This window comes from Phyllopteryx taeniolatus, chromosome 2 (assembly GCF_024500385.1).
Source record: "Phyllopteryx taeniolatus isolate TA_2022b chromosome 2, UOR_Ptae_1.2, whole genome shotgun sequence".
Taxonomy (NCBI): domain Eukaryota; kingdom Metazoa; phylum Chordata; class Actinopteri; order Syngnathiformes; family Syngnathidae; genus Phyllopteryx; species Phyllopteryx taeniolatus.
The window spans coordinates 36124120-36147451 of NC_084503.1; the positions used below are offsets into that span (position 1 = coordinate 36124120).

Here is a 23332-nt window from a genome sequence, read left to right on the forward strand (position 1 = left end):
TTTTATTTATGTTTAACACAACGTCCCAACTCCATTGGAATTGGGGTTGTACAAATAATTGTAGGTCTGAAGTATCTGCCCACCCATCGCATGTGAAATTAAAATAAATCTGCCTATTTCTCAAAAAGGTTCTCGCACTACCACTCCACTGTAATACAAACAGATGGCTAACTAACATAATAACCATCCCACACCGTATTTTTAAGCCAATGACTTGGCAGAAAGGCTGGGCGAAGTTCCAGAATGAAAGAACCAGGTTGAGGCGGCGGCCAAAGTAAAATCATGTCAAAGCTAAAATGAGCTGTGGTGTTGGTGCAGTGTAGAGTTATCTATCAGTGTTACCAGCATTAGAGTCTAAAATAATGTGATAATAACTTTCTGATAAGTTGTAGACGGGGGAGTGAGGGATAGTTGTGCTTTGCGAAGTCATGTGCTGCATCACTACAAGAATTAACTAGTGGCTTTGCAGAGATGCGGGGACTCGAGTCAAATAACTTCACTCGACTCGAGTTTCCAGTTTTATGACTTGCGACTTGCTTGACAAATACTTAAGAAAGACTTGAATTGACTTTGACTTGAACTACATGACTTGACAAGTCAACTCGTTTAGAGTTGGAAATCTGCATTTTAACTGAGACAGTTTGCCTTATTTTTTTAAAATTAAGAAGCGATTTGAGGGGTATTTCATGCCAAACTTGCAACACAGTCTACGCTGTTACACACTTGCCAGTGTGACGTAGCCACCTGCATGAACAACGATGGAAGGAGCTCCAAAGATAATACAATTTGGATTCAAGGATCATATTGTCAATGAAGTCTGCAAAAAGAGGATGGCAACCTCATGGCTTGCAACTCGCCCATTAAAGACACAACAACAACGTCAAACATAACCTTTAATCTGACAATTGCCAGTTGTCCAGAGTCAGTGCTCCTAAAAAAATTAACAAACCCAACTGAGTGATTTAAGTAAAGTAAGGACACAGGACGAATGCAGATGTTGTTCACATTACTTTTATATTTGAAGGATGGCAACATTTTTATGCCATGTATTATTCCCTTAATTATGAATCTCTTTCATTCTCCTTTAGCCCATTAGGTACACATCTAATTATATTTGACCAACAGAAAACAGTCTTGGCTTTTGCTTAATTGTGTTCTCTTATGAACCGTAGGAGTTACACGGCTGTCACCAAAAAGTACATCGTATAGTTTGTTGAGAAATAAAGTTCAGTTAAATTGACTTTGAAATACAATTTGCAATAACTTCAATCAAACATCATCACAGTTGTTGTTCATTTAACTTTTAGAAGGTGTGATTACTTTTTTAGTTGTATGATTTATGGGGGAAAGAAATTGTGGAAAATTTTTTTTTTTATTTCCACTCCAATATATGTTGCGACTGGAGCAAGATTGTATGACTTGACTTGTGACTTGCTTAAATCAAGTAATGACTTTAGTCGACTTGACTTGCTTGATTATTCCCCGCAGTGACGTGGGACTTGCTTGAGACTTGAAGGTTATGACTTGAGACTTGCTTGTGACTTGCACATACTGTATGTGACTTACTCCCACCTCTGTGACTTTGTGATGAAATACTGCATGTGATAATCCAATGGGATCTCTATGAGTTCTTGCTTTTAACGTGTGTGAGTGCTACGGTTAAATTAGCCTAGCCAGTGGTGATTTTGCACACTGTTTTGTTGAATGGGGAGATTAGCGATAGCTGAAAGCATTTTGCACTTACTTGACTAATATGTCCGCACGCCACATACACAAAAACTAAATTTCGACTCACCTTTGGTAAAGTAAAAGTATATCCCAGCAATATGTGGGGTGGGATGAGTGCTGACGCACTGCATGAGACACATTCGCCCCTAAAATGAGCCAATTTCACATAGCAAGAATTATGCTGTAAAAATATGTCTACAATTCTTGATCCGTGTGGTACTTTGACAAAAGCATGCCACAAACATGTTAAGACACATGGTAACAGTTTTAAATTGAGGGAGAAAATTGCATAACATGTCACTTTTATGGGAAGCACACTTGGTTAAAAAACATGTGCTGCCCGAACTTAATGTTGCTTTTCATGCAAGTCCTTTTTTTAGCATCGATTCTGGCTTCTCCCTTCGCCAGTCCTTTTGTTCTATGTTCTCATTAATCATACTAGCGCTGAATGTCGCGTCTTGTGCATTGCTGTGTTCTTCATATCTCACTGATTTGTGCTTGCTGCTTTTCGGCCTGGCATACCCATCAACTCCTGAGTAACGGTAGCAGCAACTGCATCCAAATGTCAGGGAACGTTGCCAAACTGTCCCTATTGTATTTTGCTTTCTGCTGAATGACACCACCACAACGTTTATTTTATTGGGGGATAGATGCTTATTTGCAAGTGCATACAGTTGTGTTGGGAGGTTTACCAACCCTCATCATGGGCATGTATGTTGTTTCCATTTTAGACTTTTAATGATGTATATGATCAGTTCTTTTCCCAAGGTGGAGGCTTTGGGTTGGCCATTCCAGAAGCTTAATATTAGCCTACTCAAGCTATTCCAAAAGCAGTTTTAAATTTGTTAAGAATCATGATTTGGAGTCCTAGATCCTTGTTCTACAACCCCAATTCCAATGAAGTTGGGACGTTGTGTTAAACATAAATAAAAACAGAATACTATGATTTGCAAATCATGTTCAACCTATATATAATTGAATACATGACAAAGACAAGATATTTAATATTCAAACTGATAAACTTGATTGTTTTTAGCAAATAATCATTAACTCAGAATGTTATGGCTACAACACATTCCAAAAAAGCTGGGACAGGTGGCTAAAAAGACTGAGAAAGTTGAGGAATGCTCATCAAACACCTGTTTGGAACATCCCACAGGTGAACAGGCTAATTGGGAACAGGTGATTGGGTATAAAAGGAGCTTCCCTGAATTGCTCAGTCATTCACAAGCAAAGATGGGGCGAGGTTCACCTCTTTGTGAACAAGTGCGTGAGAAAATAGTCGAACAGTTTAAGGACAATGTTCCTCAATGTACAATTCCAAGGAATTAAGGGATTTCATCAGCTACAGTCCATAATATCATCAAAAGGTTCAGAGAAATCACTGCAAGGAAGCGGCAAGGCCGAAAACCAACATTGAATGCCCGTGACCTTCGATCGCTCAGGCGGCACTGCATCAAAAACCGACATCAATGTGTAAAGGATATCACCACATGGGCTCAGGGACACTTCAGAAAAACAATGTCAGTAAATACAGTTCGGCGCTACATCCGTAAGTGTGACTTGGAACTCTACTATGGAAGGCAAAAGCCATTTATCAACAACACCCAGAAACGCCGCTGGCTTCTCTGGGCCCGAGCTCATCTAAGATGGACTGATGCAAAGTGGAAAAGTGTTTTGTGGTCCGACGAGTCCACATTTCAAATTGTTTTTGGGAATTGTGGACGTCGTGTCCTTCGGGCCAAAGAGGAAAAGAACCATCCGGACTGTTATGGACGCAAAGTTCAAAAGCCAGCATCTGTGATGGTATGGGGATGTGTTAGTGCCAATGCCATGGGTAACTTACACATCTGTGAAGGCACCATTAATGCTGAAAGGTACATGCAGGTTTTGGAGAAACATATGCTGCCATCCAAGCAATGTCTTTTTAATGGACGCCCCTGCTTATTTCAGCAAGACAATGCCAAACCACATTCTGCACGTGTCACAACAGCGTGGCTTCGTAGTAAAAGAGTGCGGGTACTAGACTGGCCTGCCTGCAGTCCAGACCTGTCTCCCATTAAAAATGTGTGGCGCATTATGAACCGTAAAATACGACAACGGAGACCCCGGACTGTTGAACTTCTGAAGCTGTACATCAAGCAAAAATGGGAAAGAATTCCACCTTCAAAGCTTCAACAATTAGTGTCCTCTGGGAACGTGTTGTAGCCATAAAATTAATTTAAGTTAATAATTATTTGCTAAAAACAATCAAGTTTATCAGTTTGAACATTAAATATCTTGTCTTTGTCATGTATTCAATTAAACATAGGTTGAACATGATTTTCAAATCATTGTATTCTAATTTTATTATGTTAACACAATGTAACAAGTTAATTGGAATTGGGGTTCTATAATGATGAAAAACAATGTTTCCAGTCAACCATTAAAAGCCCCAAATGAATATGACCATCATGCTCGTTATGATGATTGTATGTTAACTTCTTGTACAATACTCTATTTGGCGAATATACTCCAGTCATTTCATACGGATTGTTTGTCCATTGATTAAGCAAGACATTGGCACACATACTGAGATATTCCACTCTACATTCTTCTGAGCCAGAAAAGATGACAGCCATGATACATTGCAAGATCGTAATACTAGCCTGATTGTTCACATTTTTATATCTCTTTACAGTGAGCATTTTTGTCACATTTCCGAATTCTTACATGTAGGTTTTGCATGTCCAGGAAGGATATCAATTTACTTTGAAATGCTTTTTGGGGGGCACATTTATCTTAGTGTCTTGTCTTTTCTTAATGTGTGGAAATAGCTTCAACTTGATGAAGGAAAACATGTACAATATGTACTATATGACTATCATTCCTGTTAATATTTGGGATCAGCTGATCTTAAAACAAACTCACAACAAACTAGCTTAACTGCTTATACTATGCAATAGCTGGAAGATATGCCGTGATAAAAGATTTGAACAAACAGCTCAAGCTAAGTGCAAGATTTTATTGAGCTAAAGAAGAATTTCTTTACTTTTCAAAATAAGCATATAGATAGCATTATAGATAGCCACCAAAAAATGTATTTAATTAAATACAGTGGGGCGGCACGGTGGCCGACTGGTTAGAGCGTCAGCCTCACAGTTCTGAGGACCCGGGTTCAATCCCCGGCCCCGCCTGTGTGGAGTTTGCATGTTCTCCCCGTGCCTGCGTGGGTTTTCTCCGGGCACTCCAGTTTCCTCCCACATCCCAAAAACATGCATGAATTGGAGACTCTAAATTGCCCGTAGGCATGACTGTGAGTGCGAATGGTTGTTTGTTCCTATGTGCCCTGCGATTGGCTGGCAACCAGTTCAGGGTGTACCCCGCCTCCTGCCCGATGACAGCTGGGATAGGCTCCAGCACGCCCGCGACCCTAGTGAGGAGAAGCTGCTCAGAAAATGGATGGATGGATGGATAAATACAGTGGTTGTTTGCGTTTCAGGCAGAAAAATAAGAACCACTCCACCACACTCTAGATTCAATTTGTACTTAAATAGACAAATGGTACAATTTGATTCACTAAATTAAAGTTCCAACACCTACAGAGGACTTTGAATTATTGAGCAGTCAAGAGATTCCAGGCACTCTTTTTGAATTAAAATTTTACAACCCTTGTTTAATCCAAATACATGCTCATTAAAAACAAAAAGGTGCATTTAGGAACTTTAGAAAATGTAACCTTTCAACAACATTCAATATTTAATGAGCTAAATTAAGCCTTTAATCCAAGGGCTTTGTTCAATGAACTTGTTTGGGAAAGGGTGAAAACGCAAACAAAGGTACCAAAACAAAAAATCACTGCCACCCCAAACCGATATTAACATGAAGTATATATATAATAGCTTCTCATTTGTTCTCTTTCTACTTCCTCTTCTGAACAAGATGTGCCTTGTTTCATTACGAAACAGTAAATATACTGTTAAAATTAGACAGCAAATGCAACTCAATGGTAGCTAATCAAAGTTATGTCAGAGGAGGTAATAGTACTAAAATAGCATCTGGTAATAATTATTTTGCAGTGTGTCATCTTGTGTTTTTAAGAGCTCAAATTGTTCAGACTGAGTGATGGTAGAGTGAGTATAAATTTGGATCATTATGTTTATGTTTTTCTGTCACAACGCCGTGTCTATGAGATAAGAAAGCTTTTGCTTGTGCAGTCAGTTTGAAGTGTCTTTGTCACATGTGCAATCCCACTTGGTCTTCATGCAGGGATGGTCCAGATGCATCCAGTCCTCAGCTGGGCGTCTTCAGCGGCAACACGGCATTGGAGTCGGCCTACAGTTCCAGCTCCAATGTTCTGATCCGCTTTCACTCTGACTTTTCAACTGGAGGATTCTTCATACTCAACTTCCATGGTACACAAACACATTCGCCTGTTGTTCTTTTTTTTTTTTTTTTTCAAACTCTGGGGAGCTCAAAACGTACCCAGAATGTCTTTGCGGGTTATGTCACTCCACATGAATTTGCTTTATTCCACCATTAGATATTTTCTTTTTCCTTTGAGGTATTAAAAGGGTTGTTTGCTTGCAATTCAAAAGAAAAACACATATTTTTCTATATTTGTTAAAACAGTCATTATGACTTAACAGTAGTACATGATACAGTAAATATGACCTGTGGAAAAATCAGTCCCATCTTGTGCCTCTAATTTGATATCCAACAAGTAGCTACAATTTGTGCAGCTTCTCAGAAATATTACTGGTATAAAAATATGAAAATGCATTGTTGTCCCTATAGTCTTTCATCAAACTTTGGGAAGTTGTGATCTTTATGTATGCTCCTTTCCAGCCTACCGTCTGAAGAAATGCCCTCCTCCGCCTATAGTGAAGAATGCTGAGATAATCTATGAGGATGAAGACTTCCTAATAGGTAATGATCCAGACAAATATATATGATCAATTAATATTGTAATGAAGTGTGAGGGGGAATCAAAGTTCAAGATTCATTCTTCAGCCTAAATATTGTCAGATTGTCTTCTCTGAAATGCATTGTCTTTCCCATCTAATGATGTATAACATCCAGCATCTATACTCAAATGGGCCTAGACTTTCAATGTGATAAAATATGTGCTTAGGTTTTGAAAAACATCCATTTTGGGGAAATAATCACTTGTCAAGGTCTCTATTTTCCCCTCAGCACTTTGTTATATAATGTGCTCATAGCCTCTTGCTTTTCAGCCTGTGTGACCTTTTAGATCAACCGTAGGTGTAATTTTGAACATAATCTGACAGCAAACATCAATTTTCCCTGTCAGACGTATGCAGAATGTAGCCTTTTGTGATCAAATATGTCATCATCTCCCTGCGCAAAGAAAACATCAAAAGTGTGACCAAACATTTTCATTGCTGTTGAAAATGCTTGCTTTGAAAAATCAGTAGATTTTAATATAGAAAAAGCTGTTGCTTACTTGGTCATCAAAAGAAATATCATGAAATATTTGTTCTTTTTAACACAACAATGAGAGGGAAACATCAAGGTATACACATTTAGAAAGAGTTGCAACAATAGTTTTGCATGATGCCATACATTGAATTACATAGCAAACCTTAATCAAGACAGCTCAATACATTTCAAACTTTAAAGAATAGTGTTCTCTTACATGCAGCCAAACACAGAAATCAATAACATTTTGGATTTCTACCCACGTTTGAGTGTCTGTTTGTCATCAGCACTCAATTCTCCGTCAATTAGTTTTTACGTGTGACCCAACTTTGCTTAGAATAAATCAACAACATATTCTCTACTGTGACGGAAAAAAAATATATAATATAAAATAAAAATATTATATATATATATATATATATATATATTGGAAAGTACTCGTTTTATAAATGATCACATATTTGGTGTTATGCTCAATGGACTCTTCATTGCTCATTGTGGTACTACATCTCAGTAAATATCCCCATGTTTACACCTACTCCGAATGAATGAATGAAACATTAACTATATATGTCATTTTCAAGGCGATATTGTGGCTTATCGCTGTCTCCCTGGATACACACTTGTTGGAAAGGCGGAGCTCATGTGTACGCTCAACTCTCATTTACTGTTTGAGGCCCCGCCACCAGCATGTCAAGGTAAGGCAGCATGTGACTTCCAAATCATACATTAATCATAAATTTAATGTATGCAAATTTTCACACCTGGGTTCAAATCCGGCCTCGCCTGTGTGAAGTTTGCATGTTCTCCCCGTGCCTGCATGGGTTTTCCCCCCGGCTACGCCGGTTTCCTCCCACATCCCGAAAACATGCACGGTAGGTTAATTGAAGACTATAAATTGCCCGTAGGTGTGAATGTGAGAGAATGAACATTAGGGCTACAATGAAAAGGAAACACAATTGTACAGCTATAGTGACAGAGAATTCCTGTATTAACATAGATGCATTATTGTGAGCATTAATGTACGCTGCATGAAAATGAAGAATTTTGCAGCTGTTGTCAGTTTACACTTTTCAATAAGTGTGAAAATATGATGTGTCATATCAAAATCACCATTAGTGCGAGTGGTTTGTGATCAGTTTTCTTTGTGTTTTTTTTCTCATTATTCTGTGTGGGACAAAGGAATTAAAAAGAACAACAACACTGAAACAACAGAATGTAAATAGATTTGTTTTATGCCTACAGTAAAACATCCATCCATTTTCCAAGCCACGTATCCTCACAAGGGTCGTGGGAGTGCTGGAGCCTATCCCAGCTATCTTCGGGCAGGAGGCGGGTACACCCTGAACTGGTTTCCAGCCAATTGCAGGGCACACATAAACAAACTCACATTCACACCTAGGGGCAATTTAGAGACTTCAATTAACCTACCATGCAAGGTTTTGGGATGTGAGAGGAAACCGGAGTACCCGGAGAAAACCCACCCAGGCACGGGGAGAACATGCAAACTCCACACAGGCGGGCCGGGGATTGAACCCAGGTCCTCAGAACTGTGAGGCAGACGGTCTAACCAGTCGGCCACCGTGCCGCCACAGTAGATCATAGTTTGTGAAAATTATACATCCTATCCCAGAAATTTTCATTGATTTTTCACTCAAAATGCAAAACATACTGTTCCAGACGTTCACATCTGAAAAAATGAGGGAAAACATACAATTTTCTGTTTATTGTACACACTTTTTTATTATTATTTTGTCATCACAGTTGCTAAATAAACTATTTTGATTTTATTATGTACATGTATGTATCTTCTTTTAATCATTTAGACAATGATGTAGCATTTAGACTCTGCGAGTCTCGAGAAAAAACTCTTTTTACGTAAGCATCATCAACACGTAGACCGGAAAGGAATTTGATGCAGTTTGTGGAATTCGTCAGAAAAGCAAGCTCTAGTATGCATCACTTTTTGTTCCTTTTGCAGCAGAAGAGCTGCTGAGAGGCATGGTATTCACCGTTGCTGTTTTCCGTTGTGTTAAAAGCTAGGAACACTGTGCTCTTACAATAGCATCAAGCAACTGAAGTGCTCCTTGGGCGCAATTAGAGTTCACCTCCTCTTTATGTGCCTCTATAATAGTCATCACATATAGAGAGTGGTCCTTCCAGTGTACTTGTTTGTACTCAAGGCTGATGAATGGATGGAGAAGACTGCATCCACACACTGTTTGATTGTCACACATCCAGTGTAAACAGTTGCTAAGATAATGAATTTCTATGAAACCAAAGTTACTAGACTTTGGGTAAGTATACAGAGTGGACTTGTAAACAGGAAGACAACCTTGAATGAAGTGGAAAAAGCCTTGAGAAAACCTCATAACGTGTTACTTGGAGATGTAGTTTGCACAATAAAGTTTATTATCCTTAGATGGTTTATAACATGTTAGTGCGTACTTACCCTTCCAGCCCAGTGTCCAGCCAACGAGGAGCGGTCTTCATCATCAGGAGTCATTCTGAGTCCTATGTTTCCCAGCAACTATCCCAACAGTCAGACCTGCTCCTGGCTACTGCACATGCTTCAAGGTACACCTGGCCTAGTAGGCATTGTGTTAACAATCACCTGCCACGTCAATAGGTACACCTGTATTCTGTGAGCTAAACTTAACTTCTACCTTTGCAGCGATAATAGTGCTCAGAATTGATTGAGGTTGTCAGAAAGTTAGTATGTTTATTATGGTTGTGTTTCTATTGTCTGTCTCTTATCACGTTGCTAAATGAGGGAACCAAAATTTGCAGTGCAGTTCTATAACCATAATCATAAACATGTTGAATAAACAATCCTCATTTTTCTACAGCTCATAGTTGCCTATAGTTAAATGACTGTCTTGTCTCTCAGGATACATCATCAATATCTACGTTGAGATGTTCCAAAGTGAGAAGCAATTTGACGAGCTGGAAATTTTTGACGGTACACAAAGCCGACCTCTCCATCTCTTATTTCACACACACAAACACACACATACACGCACACACACACACACGCATCTGCTAATTTTATTTGTTCATGAAAAAAATCACCACCGCTAATAAGAGTCACAGTAGTTAGCTCTCATTTGCAGTGTGCGAAATTTCCCCCCAGGAGAGCCGAATCTGTTACATAACAATAAATCAAAAAGTTTGCATAGCACATTTGTGTGTGTGTGTGTGGGTGGGTGGGTGGTTGGGTGTGTGTGTGCGTGCGTGTGTGTGTGTGTGTGTGTGTGTGCATGGGTGCGTACGTGCGCATGCTCGCATATTTATTTTATAGAGTTTTGATAACTTTAGATGTTTACAAATTTACTTTAATTTCACCACACAAAAACTAATGATGTTCGGGAAAGAACAAAACAACATTAAACTGTATCTTTATTAAAGCTTCTTCAGTGGTTGCTGGCTGTTACATTAAAACGATAAACACAATTATGGCATTTTTGATTCTGCCAAAAAAAGCTTGTGCATTTGTGGTGCAGATGAAAACAATAAGTCAATAGGTGTCGCAGGTTTGCAATAGCTTGATGAATAAATAACTGCAAAACAATGTAACAACAACAAAAATCACATTCATCGCAATAATTTGTGCACATAATTTAAACATACTGAAAGGCTTGCTTCATCTCTTTTGGTTGGCACAATATTGCACATTTATTATTATTGGATTATGATAGTAATGGAACTGCTACCCAGGTGAAAAAAACAAATTATGCAGTTGTCCATGCAATCTATAACGTAGGATTGACTATGTCCACAGTGGTCGCTTCGTAGGGTGTTTTATTCATGTGCTCCTTGCAGGATCCTCGGGGCAGAGCCCTTTGCTCGTGGCTCTCAGTGGAAATCATTCATCTCAGCTCAACTTCACCTCCAAAACCAATCAGCTTTACCTACGTTGGTCCACTGACCATGCAACCAACAAGAGAGGATTCAAGATAAGATATACAGGTACATGCACTCCTATACACTATACAGTATAAATTGCGAATACATTTTTTTTTCTCTTTTTTCTTTTTTTTTTGATTGATCAACGTGCCCATCAGAAAAGTGCAAGTAGACACTAATTGCAATTTATACTGTAGAAATATATGGTGATAGACAATTTATCCCACTGGGCCCCTTCCAATTGTTAATGATAGTCTAAGTAAAGTTGTATCTACACAACCACCTTTATAGATTGTAATTATTTCCAGAATGTAAAAACATATGTGTAATTGGCATTGAACCACAAAAATAAGAACAATAGAAATAGTGCAACACAAAGCAATCACTGTTTACTGAAAATGGAGTATCTGTCAAAAGTTACCACAATTTGAAAATGTGTTGTAATTTACAGTGAAATTTAAATAATTTTAACTGCAAGTTGATATGTATGGTAAGAGTTTTTCATCAAAAGTCAGCTTCCAATGATGGAACTATTAACTGGCTTTTGAATGACATGACATGAATCTATTAATGATCCCCTTGCCACCCTTGCCACCATGGTAGCAGACTCTAGTTCATTTTTTTTTAACTTAAAATATTTCCAATTTGGTTTCATGTACAGTAGTATTATTGGAGTAAGTACTGTACTTGAAGCCTTTGGCCTCTATACCCCTATCGATTTGAATTGTATAACGTGGCGCAGAGAGAGCAGATGCATTTTCAAACAGTTAATGAAAGACGAAAGGCCATATGAGTCATATATGAGAGAGGCTGATGTAAGATACTTCTTAAATGGATGAATATCCGACTTGGAAATGATAATTACTGACTCCGTTGTCATGTGTGGGAGAGTAGTCATTCCACCCACCCTGAAAAGGTTTGCTGTTTGAATGCCAAAACGTACTGATTCTTTCTTTGTTTTGGCTTTATCTCTCGATGTCTCTTCAGCTGCATACTGTAGTATAAATGATCCCCCAGCGAATGGGGGCGTTGTCAACCGAACCAAACTCCGACCAGTTAGCAGACTCCAATTCTACTGTAACCATGGTTACCGTCTGGTCGGCTCTACAAATTCTACCTGTAGACTCTACCCCAATGGGCTTTTCCAATGGGACACACCTCCACCATTCTGTCAAGGTAATATTATAAACACTTATAGTGGTGCTGTGAGATGTGAGTAACCCAGCGAGTTTTGGGCGATATGTGCCATTGTTTGGCTGAATTTTTGCTTTGATTTGCGGGCAAAAAAATTGAGATGCAAGTGCTGTACGATGTCAGTGAACTCAACTCTGTTCACCTCACAACAAGCAGCAGTTTGGCAGATCGTGAACAATTCTTCTAAAAGAAGCTTGAAGCTATCTATTGCCACTCCCAGTTGAAGTTTACTGTCAAACTAAACATATAGCAAAGAGAATTACATGTCGCGTGTTTAAAACAACCACATACTTTTTGCCGTAATAGTCATTTTAGCTTGGTGTTATGGTGTTGTATAAACCTTTAAGCAATGGATATTTGAACACAAACAGTGTAGCAACACATGTAGACAGGCAATATAATACAATAATTTATTCTTTATCCTTTGCATAAAATGACTAATATTGCTGCAGTTACTGAGTCAGTCGTGAAACTCGCCATGTCTGAATTCTACTGTCCCCAGGTGGCCGAGATGCACATACAGCTTAATGTCGAACAACAAAAATGAAGCAAAAAATGCTTTTAATTCTTTAGATTCTATTTAATTATGGCATTACTGTTTGGTTTTATAAAGTCTAGAGTGCCATTTTTCTCATTTTAAAAAAACACATTACCATTCATGTCAGTTGAGAACGATGATTTGAGATGCGCGCGTTTTGAGTTACGAGGATGGTCACCCAACAAATGAAACTCATATCTCAAGGCACCACTATCCAATAGTCTTAAAAGGGCCAATTGTTCTCACATGATAGATTGCATGAGTAGTTCCCCAACACTTTTCTTTATGATTGGCAGCTATCTCCTGTGGAATCCCCCAGTCACCAGGCAATGGCAGCTTCTATGCCTACCATTACAACGTGGGCAGTCAGGTGACCTACCACTGTAAACACGGTTATCACCTTGACCCCAGTTTTCCAGCTACAACAGTGTGTTTGGAGGATGGGAGCTGGAGTAATTCAGCCTCACCCCCAAGGTGTCTCTGTAAGTATTACTTCTTGTGATTGGAGGGAAAGAGGGAGTGCTACAGTATGTGGGTGATTTATTTCAAGAATGTTCAGAACCCTCTATCGCATCACACTGATCATATTCTGTTCATGGTAAACTTATGAAGTTCCTAGTGGGTGGCTGCAGTAAAGAGAGCTAAACGTGTAGCCTTAAAAGGGGAGGAGCAAGATTTCGTTTTGAAGGTTATACTGGTCATACTTCTAATACAGTATTCTAACATGATAACAGTGGCACCTGGCCACCTGCAAGGCCAAATAAAATGCAGTTCAGGATACAAGTAAAAAAAAATATATATATATATATATATATATATATATATATATATATATATATATATATTCATAGGGCAAAATGGAAAGTGTATACCTTTCTTGAGTCCAACTGCTGCCATCATTAAATTTGTATTAATCAATAATTTTATAACATTCATATTGAACTTTTGATGACGAGTAACAATAGCAGCTAGCCAAGTGGTTGGCTAATGGGAGCAGCTAACAATAGCAGTTGACTACACTTAACTGATTCTTCACTATGCTAACTTATCCACTTGGCTCCCAACAGTCAACATCTGGCTCAGTGTCAAATCATCTCTGGCTGGCATGGCACTGAAATACTCGTTCATGCGGGCCAATGCGAGTACATTAGGACAGGCTTTTTTCTTCTCCTCATTTATTGTCAGTTAACATTAGCACCACCCACGCGGTAGTCTTGCTCAAGGGCACCTCGGCGGAGTTCAGGAAGCTTGCCAGCAACCACTTACAATTTAAATATATATATTTTTTGTCTTAAACCAGCCACATTCCTGTCCTTAAAGCAAATCCTATCAGTCAGCTACTCAAAAGCTAAGCTGCAGCCACCATCATTAACTGCTCCCTTCATTATTTCAACTCTTATGACCTTATATGTATTTCCCAGCCATCCACTGTCCCAGCATTGAGGGCGCCTTGTCAGATCACGTGACCTACCGTCTGCTGTCTGGTACACTGGGAGAGTTTGGTTCCATGGCTATGTTGGAATGCTTAACAGGGTATTCTTTCGGGGCAGGGCATCGGACACTAAGCTGCCTCGCCAATGGGACTTGGGAGGGGTCAGATGACCCAGCAGCATGCAAGAGTAAGTGTAAGTTCTGTGTGTCCACAGGTAGCTGCAGAAAAGGATTTCCCACAGTTTTATTGTAGGTTTTGTTGTTTTGTTCTATTTGGAATTATAATTGTATTTCATTGTACAGTACACTCTATTCCAGAGGCTCATGTATTTTAAAATGAATTACATATTGCCATGTTTCTTATTATTTAACATCTTGGCTTTTTTTACATTGTCAATATTAATTTCTTATTGTGATTTGTAGTCTTATCCTGTGGGGATCTTGGTTCTCCACCGTTTGGCACCAAACTAGGAACACTGACCACATTTGGTGCAACTGCAATCTTTATGTGTAATCATGGTTACACATTGGTGGGGTCTCATGTCAGAGAATGTGGAGCCAATGGGCTGTGGAGTGGTTCTGAGACCAGGTGTCTTGGTAAGTCTAAATAAAACGAGTTAGAATTATAAATGCCCCTTATGTCCAAACTAAGCACTCCACTTCACACAGGGCTTTATTTGTAAAACTCTCTATATTAATAGTTAATCAGGGGCTGGGCTAGACTCAGTTACCTATCCATCCATCCGTCCTTCCATCTATACTGCTTGTCCTGATTAGGGTCGCAACAGTGCTGGAGCCTATCCCAGCTGACTTCAGGGTGAGGTGGGGTTCACCCTGCATGCAAACTCCACACAGGAAGGCTGGAGCTGAGATTCGAACCCCGAGCTGTAAAGCAAACAATCTCACCACTTGGTGTGCGCTACGCAGTTACCCCTCAATCTTAATAATTCGTTTTACTAACTAAAGTATTTTGTAAGGTACCGTAATTTCCCGTGTATAATGAGCATTCCCCCCCCCCCCAAATAACTGTCAAAAGTAAATAGTGCGCATTATAGGTATAAAATTAAAAAAACTTTCACATTTTATAAATGTATGCCGCCATCTAGAGGTTGTGAAGAAACTGTACACTTTCATTCCAATAAGCCACCGCCACCTAGAAGTTATAAGAAAGGTGTACACTTTCATTACAATATGCCACCGCCACCTAGAGGTTATGAAAAAGGTGTAGCCTACACATTCATTCCAATATAACAGGGGTACGTATGACTGCATATATGTAGAGTTGTGCTCATAAGTTACATACCCTGGCAGAATTTGTGAAACATTGTTTTTTTTTTTTAAATATGACTGATGACTGAAGAACCACCATCATTAATTTCTTTATAGTTATGTTTTGTTTAATGATAATAATGTTGTGAAATGCTTGACAGTTTAATTTGAATCCCATTAAAATAAAATTAAATGTGTTTCACCTGTACCTTCATGTTTTCTTTAAAGAATTGTACCCATCTTACAAATTCTGCCTGGGTAATCAAACGTATGAGCACAACTGTGTGCTTTCTCATTTACTAAATAAAAGTAGGGCTGTGAATTTCAAAATAATAGCAAATAAATAAAAAGAAAGTATTATGTGTTCAAATAAAGTGCTTAACTTAAGAATAATTCTAAACTAACAAAATACAGATAATACTTAGTGTTTTGATCATATGCGTAGAAGCAAAATCACGCATGGTAAAAATGCATAATACATAGGTAGAAGTGTTTTCCAGAATTTTGAGGTCAACTTTGGGTGTGCGTATTATACATACGTGCGCATTATACACGAGAAATTACGGTACTTTTCTGTTCCCAGTACACAAAGCAAGATCCGTAAAGACATGCTTCGGTGAGTTTGATGTGGTAGAAGCCTTCTATCAAAAACATTTGAGATGCACTCGAACAGAGTTTGCAAGAAACGCCGTCTCTCAGGTCCAGTGACCGCTGTTCTACCGGATGAATAGACAAAACATTCCACAGAAACATTCCAAAATTCCCTGTTGCTGCTGTGGCTGCAAAGTGAGAAAAACACAGTGTTTATTTAGGTAGAATAGCAAGGTGTTGCAATATTTTTGACCATACAGTAGTAGCTGTGTGTGTCTAGATGTGATCAATGAAAATTAGATCAACCAAAAACAAGATAATCCGCTGACATACCCTAGTGAACACAGATGACTTACTACTGACACATTTGATCACATAATGCCCTATTCACCCCTCAAAGCACTGACTCAAGACCATCTAAAATGATTTGAATGTGTTTCAGCCTGGATGTTGCACGTGCGAACAAAGCACGTGCCACCATCCCAGCACTCTCTCTTCAAAGAAATATATTCCACAAGGTCAACAAAATAAATCAAAACATATACATCTTTCTGACCTTTCACTTCCGTAACTTGCTGGCATCTTTTGATGTAGAATTCCAATCTAATTGATTTTTTCCCCCCTTTAGCTGGCCACTGTGACTCTCCAAATCCTATCATCAATGGCCACATTAGCGGTGATGGCTCCAGTTACCGCGACACAGTGGTGTACCAGTGCATGCTGGGATATCGCCTGATTGGCACATCAGTCAGAATCTGCCAACAAGACCATCGGTGGTCTGGAACAACACCTGTTTGTGTCCGTAAGTACTGTATGTGATATTTCAAATGCAGATCAGCCTGTAGTTACCAAGAAGGATAAATATCAATGATAAATTTACTTATTCGTATAGGTATAAATATATTTCTGACGCTGAGAGTGATTATTTTTTAGTATAACTCTTGTATTGGCTTGAATTCCATTGTGCAGATGTACTTAATGACCTATCTGCGAGTATCATTTTGTCTCAATTGATGTTTCACTGACAGTTTGTCACAGCTCTACTCTCTTCCCTCAGCCATAACTTGTGGTCACCCTGGAAACCCAGTCAATGGGCAGACAAACGGCAGCGAGTTCAACCTCAACGATGTTGTCAACTTTACGTGTAATAAAGGTTACATCCTAAGTGGAAATGCACGCGCTCAGTGTCGACTAAATGGCCAGTGGAGCAGCCCCCTACCTCTCTGCAAAGGTAGCAAGATAAACAAAGCAAGATGTTAATGAATGCATTTGTATGTACTATCAAATGTGAGTGTGAAGAATGAAAATGCATTTAGCCTTAAAAGTATTTTATCTGTGTTATATTGTTATGCAGTTATGTCGTTATAATTAATACACTACCATTATTATCAAATTGCATGTGTAAGCTCACAGTGAAGATTATTATCTTCGCAGAGTTGAATACAGGTCTTTTGTTGACCCTCATTTGTGCAGGTGTAGTGGTTCATTTTCCTGACTTATGTGGAGGCAGTGTGGGTTCAGTTCCCACTCAGTGACTGCAAATGAGGGTGTAAATGGTTGTCTGTCTCTATATGTACCCTGTAATTGCCTGGCAACCAGTCCAGGGTGAAGTATTGCGTCTTGAACAGGAAAAGTGGTGTAGAGAATTGATGGATGACTAGTTGTACAGGTCTACGTAATGTTATGACCAGTGTGTGTACATAGTACCGTATGTGAGTCTCAACATAGAAATTCACCCATACACACATAATGTACGACATATTTCCAGAGACACAATCTACTCGGCTAACCGTGTGTGGGTTTAACATTACCAATCCCCACTAACCTTGTGGTGGTTTAACAGTTATGATTTATTAAATCATGCAAACACTCGGGTGCTCTGCTCGATCACGGGGACTGATCGATACGGCAGAGTTGTACACATATGTCTTTCATTCAAGGAATTTATCTAACTCCTTCACATTTTGCTTTCTCCCCCATCTCTTTCCTCTCAGTAGGAACTGTCAATTAAGAGGCTTTTCTGTTCCCCTTGGGTGCCCATACATACTGTACATACACACACACAAAGACTCATATTCATATTCCCCCCTTGGACTTGAATCAGAGTGTATGTTCGTCTCCCCAGTGACATGTAGAAAACAAAACTACACTTTTTTACTGACATTAAGCCCAAAGACTGTTGAACAAAATGGACCAGCTGCCTTGAAGACTTCTTTAATACTGCTTGTTTTGCTAATGGACATCAGAGGGACCTCTCCTAAAAATGAATGACTAATTGTGTCATTATTTAGTGACAGGAAAATATACAAAATAGTTTTGGGGACACACTGAAAAGATATATGATACTACAAATATTTAAAAAAAGTTAAAATATCACAAGAAAAATGTTTCAGGGAACACATTTGTATTATTTCAAGCATAAACATACTGTGAGTGAAGTTAAAACATACTTCGAGTGAAGTTAAAATTTACTCAGTTTCACAAAGAATGGCATTATTGTCAAAAGTACCCGAAAAGGAGCTACACACACAGAAAACATCTATTTTGTTAGGTTTGTTCCATCAAATTATATTTTCTAACTTGTTCATTTGTTCTCCTTTCTTGCCAGTGGTAAACTGTTCTGATCCAGGGCACGTGGAGAATGGTGTGCGGCAGTCTGGACTACATTACCCAGAAATCTTTAGCTACGGTATAACCGTGGCCATCCACTGTAAACGAGGATTCTACCTGCTCGGTTCCGCGCTCCTCACCTGCCTACATGATGGACGCTGGGACAGGCCAACTCCTCGATGCTTGGGTGAGTATAGACTGGTAATCCTCCTTAAAATAGTTTTACCTTAAAATCAAATTCAATCAATTAACACTCAAGAACATTGTCACAACAATTTATTTAATGAATATCATCAAACAATGGGTAGATACAATAAAAGACAATCTATTCATTTCCTAAAAATGTCAAATCTTGTACTGTATTTCATTAGCTTTCATTATACATACTATAATTTTTGGATGTTTTATTGCCTAATAGAGAGGTTTTTTTTTTATGCTCTTTGAATACCAACTCAAATAATCACATATGCTACCTTGCCCAATTAAGGGCTTCATCATTTATGTTATCTGAGATGAATGGCTTTTTGATGCAGCTAAAAGACTTAAGAACATGAGTGGGTTCAAAGGAGAGCCTGAAAAGTTATAAATTGTCCATGTGGGTGTGTGATTTTGTATGAGGGCAGTGTTAAATAACAATTTGGAAAAGGAGAACATTTCTGCCCAATCACACTTTTGAACAGACCTTCAAAGGAAGACGAAGGGCTCTATTTTTGTGACTGGCGTATGTCCGGCGCAACGCGTGGCATAACTGCACGGAGGTGGGTTCCATTCCATTCCTTCCATTATTGATCATTTCTTCGACCAGTGCACCCCAACACATCTTAAAAGAGGGACATTTGCGCTACAGGGGGCATGATCACAGCCGACTCAAATCCTGTCCAATCAAAGCGGCTCCTCTCATTCCCTTTAAATGTGGTGGGACAGAACCACACTCACAGTCTTTGACATGTCGGAAGAAGAAACTGATTTGCGTGAGTCCAGGAGGTCAAAGCACACAATGTACGTTTAAACGGAACTGCAAGCAGACCTCCACGGACGGATGATGTAAAGGAGAGCACAAATATCTGTGCTGTGAAGTGGGGACTTAGAGACCACCCTACACCTACGATTGTTCGTGTGCCCTCCAGTGCCGGCCAGTGGGATGATGTAAAAAATATGATAATAATAATCCATTCATCCATCCATCCATTTTCTGTACCGCTTATCCTGCGTTCCACAAATTGATTTCTACAATGATTCAGATGGTTTAATACCAGCTGTTCACATATTTATGAATGAGTAATGTCAGACATCCATTACACTTGTCCACGTAGCTCAGAATCTGTCTACCTGTACCCTGATCAAATTCACCAAAATTGTGTTAGACCAGTGGTCTACCTACGCTGGACATATACATGGTCACAGCAGGGGTAAGTTTAGACCAACTTTCTGCCAACAAATTGTCACCGCGCTCGGGCGCATGTCGAAGGACACACCCTCATTGTGCTGGTATGCCCAGCTTGTCGCAGACTGGTCTTGGAAATTGGCAAACATGCGCAGGGAGCCTTGTGGTTGCACACAAATCAAGATACCGTACATCCGTATTGCGCTCCGCCGTGGATCCCCCGTCTATGAAAATACAGCCCTTATGCTTGAGACTTGGTTACCATTTTGGTTGCACTTCAAAAGATGAATACGGTATGGGAGATCAAGATTCCATGTGTCCGGGTCATATCAGCAAGCTGTGACAGTTAGTGTTGGCCTCCCCTACAGCAGTTTTTCAGGTGTACTGTTTAAACGTAATGTTATGCATGATGAGCACAAACGTACATCTCACTGCCAAACATTCAGGATGAGTTAAATAAAAAAATCATGCCTGTATGCCAAAATTACTGGCACAATCAATTTATGTCTTGAAACTCAGTAATATGTTTGTTTTTCTTTCACCACCACTTCTAATTCCATCCATCAGCGTTGCTCTGTCTCCCAATTGTTCCACGGAAAAAGCGTAAGCCCTGCCTAGAATGCAAAACCCTGTTTTAAATACCGCAGGCTTCAGCGCTTTTACACCTGTTGCCAACTGCATGTGCAATCTATTAGAGTGAGTACACACACAATTTAGTGCCAACTATTTAAAATCTTAGTAGAAGATTGAAATCTTAGTAGATCATGCAGAACGCGCAAGTGTGCGCATGCTATTTGGGATCTTAGTAAAACATGTCCTTAATCGTATTTACTTTAATCTATTTGTCTATCTGTTTCAATACTTTCCATCACCTAAAAAATTGGTGCTTGCTTTTTAAATAATGTTCTTAGTTAAACGTTTACTTGAACTACACGCCCTGAAATGTCACATCAAGTTTTGGTGCCATGCCCAATTGTTTTCATCCATCCATCCATTTTCTGAGCCGCTTCTCCTCACTAGGGTCGCGGGCATGCTGGAGCCTATCCCAGCTGTCATCGGGCAGGAGGCGGGGTACACCCTGAACTGGTTGCCAGCCAATCGCAGGGCACATAGAAACAAACAACCATTCGCACTCACAGTCATGCCTACGGGCAATTTAGAGTCTCCAATTAATGCATGTTTTTGGGATGTGGGAGGAAACCGGAGTGCCCAGAGAAAACCCACACAGGCACGGGGAGAACATGCAAACTCCACACAGGCGGGAACGGGGATTGAACCCCGCACCTCAGAACTGTGAGGCTGACGCTCTAACCAGTCGGCCACCGTGCCGCCCAATTGTTTTCAATCTCCAGTGAATATAAAGTTCCAATACTTTTGGAATAGAGTGTATGTGGCTGATAAGCAATAGAGATTAAAGTGAAATGTAACAGAGGGAACATGTCTTATTCTGAAAGCCCCAACACGTTAGAATGAGTACATGGTAGCATGGCTGTAGAAATGAGGAATGGGACAAAGAAGGTGAGATAGATGTGAAGCATGGGGTATTCAATTCCAGGAACAAGGTCTTATCAAAAGATTGGTAGGGGGGGGGGGGGGGGGGGGCAAGCAGACGATGAAGTAATCCAACTTTGGCTTGGTGTCACTGGACCAATTGTTTGGCAGAAACAGAAATATCGAGGGCAATTTCTTATCTGTGTCATCGAGAGCTGTGCTAACCTGACCTCTGTAAAATGTACATTTTTCCAAAATTGAAGAGGAAAATAGAATATGTTGTTCTGTGATGTCCCGCACATTGACATTATGGAAGGATTTCAAGGAGATAAAAGTTTTAAAGTTTTGTTGTTAAAGTGAAATTCATTTGAAATAAATTATTAGTGCTCACGACGGATGTCCCGATCCAACTTTTTCACTTCCGATCCGATCCTGATAATCCAGCTTTGAGTTTTGGCCGACACCGATATCAGTCCGATCCAATTTCAGCAATACTCATACATAATTAACTTATTTTGTAGGATGGAATGTTGGAAAAGGCTTGATCAAGTGATATTACTCAAACAGAGAACAATAATCAGCAACGGTAGGTATGAGAAAAACTGACCCATTTATTATTAACCAATGGGTTACATAAAGTAACAGCTGTGCATGTCTTGACCTTTGAAGGACAGTGTGGTACACGAAATGAGATACACACTTGCGGTAGCAAAGAAAGTAGAAGTCACAGTCGAATATTGTTGCTGTAGCTCGTTTTTCACAGCGTTTGAAGAATATATGCCAGAGAGTATTGTTACATTGCCTGTTTGTATGTGTTTATACAGTGTTTATGTACTAATATTCATTATTTTGAGAGGTATTAGTGCCACAAGTTTGATGGAAATTTTCATTAGCTCTTTAACGGTGTTTTTTATTCATTGTGTGTTAGCTTTGAGCTCACGATTTTTGTGAATAAAATCAAAGAAAGAAACTAAGTGTGACATTTAATAGGTATAAATCTTTTGTTATATCTGTTTAGTTTTACAGTGAACTTCAACTGGAGTGTCAATAAACGACTCTAAGCAAGCAACATTCACTATTACTCCTTGCTACTATGTTTACACCTTAGCAAGCTGTTGTTGCGATCACGTGGGATCTGTATGCCATCCGGGCGCTGTTGGATAGAAGTGCTGGAGCGTATCGTGGAATGGACTGCTTGTATAAAAGTGGTAAAATCTGAGATGTTAGATCCAGCCCGATCGGATCCTTGTTTTTCTTTGTTTTTTTTTGGTTAACATCAGACCGTTTTCCAATCTCAAAGGACACCCCGAGTGCTCACACTGTGTCAGGCAGGTTGATGGCTGCACAACATGCATTTGGTTATCTTGGTTATTGGTTATCCTAACTTCCCTAACTACTACAACCATGTTCTGTGGGCATAAGTGTCATTTTGTATGTGTGCATTTTCTTGTCTAGAATTTGAGATTTTTCTAAAGTGTTATTCTATTCTTCCATGCTGTAGACAAGGGCACACATACAGTAGCTGTCTTTCATGCAACCAGGGCAAGTTTAGATATCAACCAATGCCCAAAATACAGCAGAACTCGTAGATGTGTGTATCTCATTTCATAGCATTCTTAATTGACACTCAATATAAAAACATATTAACCAATTTAAGTCTTGTTGTGATGTCTTTCATGTGTATCTTCTTGACACAAATCTCTTGAATTTCTCCTTAAAGAGCCTGTAAAGTAAATTCACAAATTTATTTCTATATACATTATTCATGT

General features: G+C 39.3%; 1 protein-coding gene across 2 annotated transcripts in view; it reads left to right on the top strand.

The window, feature by feature from the left end:
• LOC133474361 (CUB and sushi domain-containing protein 1-like) overlaps nucleotides 1-23332 on the top strand; it is a 570296-nt gene that overhangs the window by 499346 nt on the left and 47618 nt on the right. For both annotated transcript variants that reach the window (XM_061765990.1, XM_061765991.1), the window contains exons 46-58: nucleotides 5977-6122; nucleotides 6556-6636; nucleotides 7734-7847; nucleotides 9610-9726; nucleotides 10040-10111; nucleotides 10972-11118; nucleotides 12043-12231; nucleotides 13084-13269; nucleotides 14209-14406; nucleotides 14642-14815; nucleotides 16707-16880; nucleotides 17136-17309; nucleotides 18687-18875. In XM_061765990.1, the coding sequence (XP_061621974.1) occupies nucleotides 5977-6122; nucleotides 6556-6636; nucleotides 7734-7847; nucleotides 9610-9726; nucleotides 10040-10111; nucleotides 10972-11118; nucleotides 12043-12231; nucleotides 13084-13269; nucleotides 14209-14406; nucleotides 14642-14815; nucleotides 16707-16880; nucleotides 17136-17309; nucleotides 18687-18875 (1961 nt within the window). The remainder of the gene's footprint in view (nucleotides 1-5976; nucleotides 6123-6555; nucleotides 6637-7733; nucleotides 7848-9609; nucleotides 9727-10039; nucleotides 10112-10971; nucleotides 11119-12042; nucleotides 12232-13083; nucleotides 13270-14208; nucleotides 14407-14641; nucleotides 14816-16706; nucleotides 16881-17135; nucleotides 17310-18686; nucleotides 18876-23332) is intronic.